This window comes from Octopus bimaculoides, chromosome 30 (assembly GCF_046866305.1).
Source record: "Octopus bimaculoides isolate indiv1 chromosome 30, ASM4686630v1, whole genome shotgun sequence".
In the NCBI taxonomy this organism is placed as follows: Eukaryota; Metazoa; Mollusca; class Cephalopoda; order Octopoda; family Octopodidae; genus Octopus; species Octopus bimaculoides.
In genome coordinates this window covers 15,330,579-15,333,078 of record NC_142957.1, presented here as the reverse complement: position 1 = coordinate 15,333,078, position 2,500 = coordinate 15,330,579, and the positions used below count along the sequence as shown (strand labels likewise).

Sequence of the window (2,500 nt, the reverse complement as noted above, 5' to 3'; positions counted from 1 at the left end):
TGATGCAACAAGGAGAGCAACCGCTAATCCCGAGCCCTTTTTTGACGCTATATCTTCAGGAGGAGTTACCTCAATCCTTTCTATGTTAACCAAAATGAAGTAGATCGACAAATTTGTTTTTTGAACCAGTTGAAGACACACAAGATGTCGAAATATCGTTCACTCGATAACAATGGCACTCTTCTTTTAATTTTAATAATAATAATGATAATAATAATAACAACAACAATTACACGAATATTTGTTATTTTCCTTTTATTATTTGTATGATATTTATTCAGGGATCACATGTAGTGAGTGACCCCTTTTTAATTGCAGAAAATAAAAGTGTCTATTCTAAATCTTTGAGTATCATGCTATATCTAAGGACATCGACAATAACAATAACCTTTTCTACTAAAGGCACAAGGCCTGAAATTTTGGTAGGGGAGGGGTGGGGTAGTCGATTACATTGAGCTCCAGTACTCAGCTGGTACTTATTTTATCGACCCCGAAAGGATGAAAGGCAAAGTCGACCCCGGCAGAATTTGAACTCAGAACATAAAGACAGGTGAAACACTGTAAAGCATTTCTTCCATAGTACTAACGATTCTGCCCACTTGTTGCCTTAATAACAATAGCAATAATAATAATAATAATAATAACAAGTATAAAGATCTTGAAATATAAATTAGCAAAATGTGGAACCTGAAGACTAAAACAATACCTGTTGTCATAGGTGCCCTAGGAATGATAGCAAAAGGGGCTGGTGCCTACCTAGCTCAGATATCAGGAAACACCAAAATGATAGTAATTCAAAAGATAATGCTCATGGGAACTGCCCATATCCTACGTAAAATTCTGTCTATGTAATCTCAAATTTTAAAACAAACACATAATTTTCTTATGGTTTCTTAAACATTTTCTAGAAGAACACTATGTACAAATCCAAATATATGGTACCCTAGGCATAATACCAACATGAACTTCTAACTTGTCTCTTGAGGTCTCTGGGTGAGACTTGGAGCCAACTTGTACAAATGTAAAGCAAAGGTCAAACATAAAATAATAATAATAATAATAATAACAACAGCAACAATCAATATTCATTGATAACAGACAGAGACACTTGTAACATTAACCTAAACACAATAAAATTTTCGCATTTCACATTCAGCACTTGAAGTCTTTATTGAAATCACAAATCTGCTTGTTATAATTGAACGTCAGTCCTTTGGGGCATTCAAAAAGCATTCCTTTATATTCGTTGCAATAAATGAATTTTGTGCATGCTTTGGGGTGTGGAAAGAGTCCATATTTTTTCGGACAGCCGTAAATATCTGAAAAAGAAGCAGAAGACAAACTTTACGTCCATCAAATGTTTAATATCTGACAGGAACTGATTGTTAAATACAGCACTTTTTAATTTTAGGGATAAATTCATTTTATCTTCAGGGACAAACATTTTTAAGTATCATACAGACAAGACAGTAATATTTTGAATACAGTATAGCTGGGAAAACAGTTGAGACGATAGCAGTGTTGATGATGATGATGAGGATGAAACCAGAAAATAGAACCAGTTTGAGTAACTTGCCTTTGGAAGGTTTTTCAATGGAAGAACTTCGACTGGGGCCTGGGTCGCCTTCCTTCTGTCGACTGCCAACACCTCCTGTGAGAAGATGAACATATATATATATATATATATATATATATATATAAATAATATAATATTAGGATGAAGACTTTATACAAATTTATCAAGTAGTTAGCATGAAAAAACCTCATTAGGAAAAAAAAAAACCATCATTTTTTTCCCATAAATATTTAATTTATATAATTTATATAAGTCCCTCTAAGCATGAAGTATTATTGTATAGTAATTCCCCCACTACACTCTCTGAGTGGTTGGCGTTAGGAAGGGCATCCAGCTGTAGAAACTCTGCCAAATCAGATTGGAGCCTGGTGTAGCCATCCTGGTTTCACCAGTCCTCAGTCAAATCATCCAACCCATGCTAGCATGGAAAGCGGATGTTAAACGACGACGACGATATATATACATATATAAACATCAAAAATAAAATATATATATAAACATCAAAAATAAAATAAAACTAATGATTTGTGAGGTAGACATGAAGAATTTTCTCCAGGGAAGGCCCAGTTAGATATACCGGATTAATAATCTGTTTTATTTTATCGATTCCTGCCCAACGAGGGATGAAAGGCCAAATAGACTTTCGTGGAGTTTGAACTGTGAACGTAAAAGAGAAGTTGTCGAACACGGCAATAGCAACAATGACGAAATCAAAAAACTACATTAGCAATAACAACGGTGATGATGACAACAGTAATAGCAACAACGACGAAAGACAGTTACAACAATAGCAACAATGATGGCTGATGTGCATTGCCGAAATTCCTTACCAAACCTTCGCCTGCCGTTAGTGTCACATTCTGGGAGTCTGCCCGGATAGTTACAAACTCTGATGGAATGGTCGAAAAAGGTTCCTCTGGCACA

General features: G+C 35.0%; 2 protein-coding genes across 3 annotated transcripts in view; one reads left to right on the top strand and one right to left on the bottom strand.

Annotated features, from left to right (window-relative positions):
* The window catches only part of LOC149130231 (uncharacterized), a 4,617-nt gene extending 4,379 nt beyond the window's left edge, over window positions 1-238 (top strand). For both annotated transcript variants that reach the window (XM_089346343.1, XM_089346342.1), the window contains exon 3: window positions 1-238. This exon is cut by the window's left edge and continues 1,102 nt beyond it. The gene's annotated coding sequence lies outside the window, so the exon portion shown is untranslated.
* Window positions 237-2,500, bottom strand: part of LOC149130230 (uncharacterized) — a 4,580-nt gene continuing 2,316 nt past the window's right edge. The window contains exons 3-5 of the mRNA XM_089346334.1: window positions 2,407-2,500; window positions 1,577-1,651; window positions 237-1,319 (exon numbers count right to left, since the gene is read on the bottom strand). The exon at window positions 2,407-2,500 is cut by the window's right edge and continues 116 nt beyond it. Of these exons, the coding sequence (XP_089202460.1) occupies window positions 1,153-1,319; window positions 1,577-1,651; window positions 2,407-2,500 (336 nt within the window). The 3' untranslated portion in view covers window positions 237-1,152. The remainder of the gene's footprint in view (window positions 1,320-1,576; window positions 1,652-2,406) is intronic.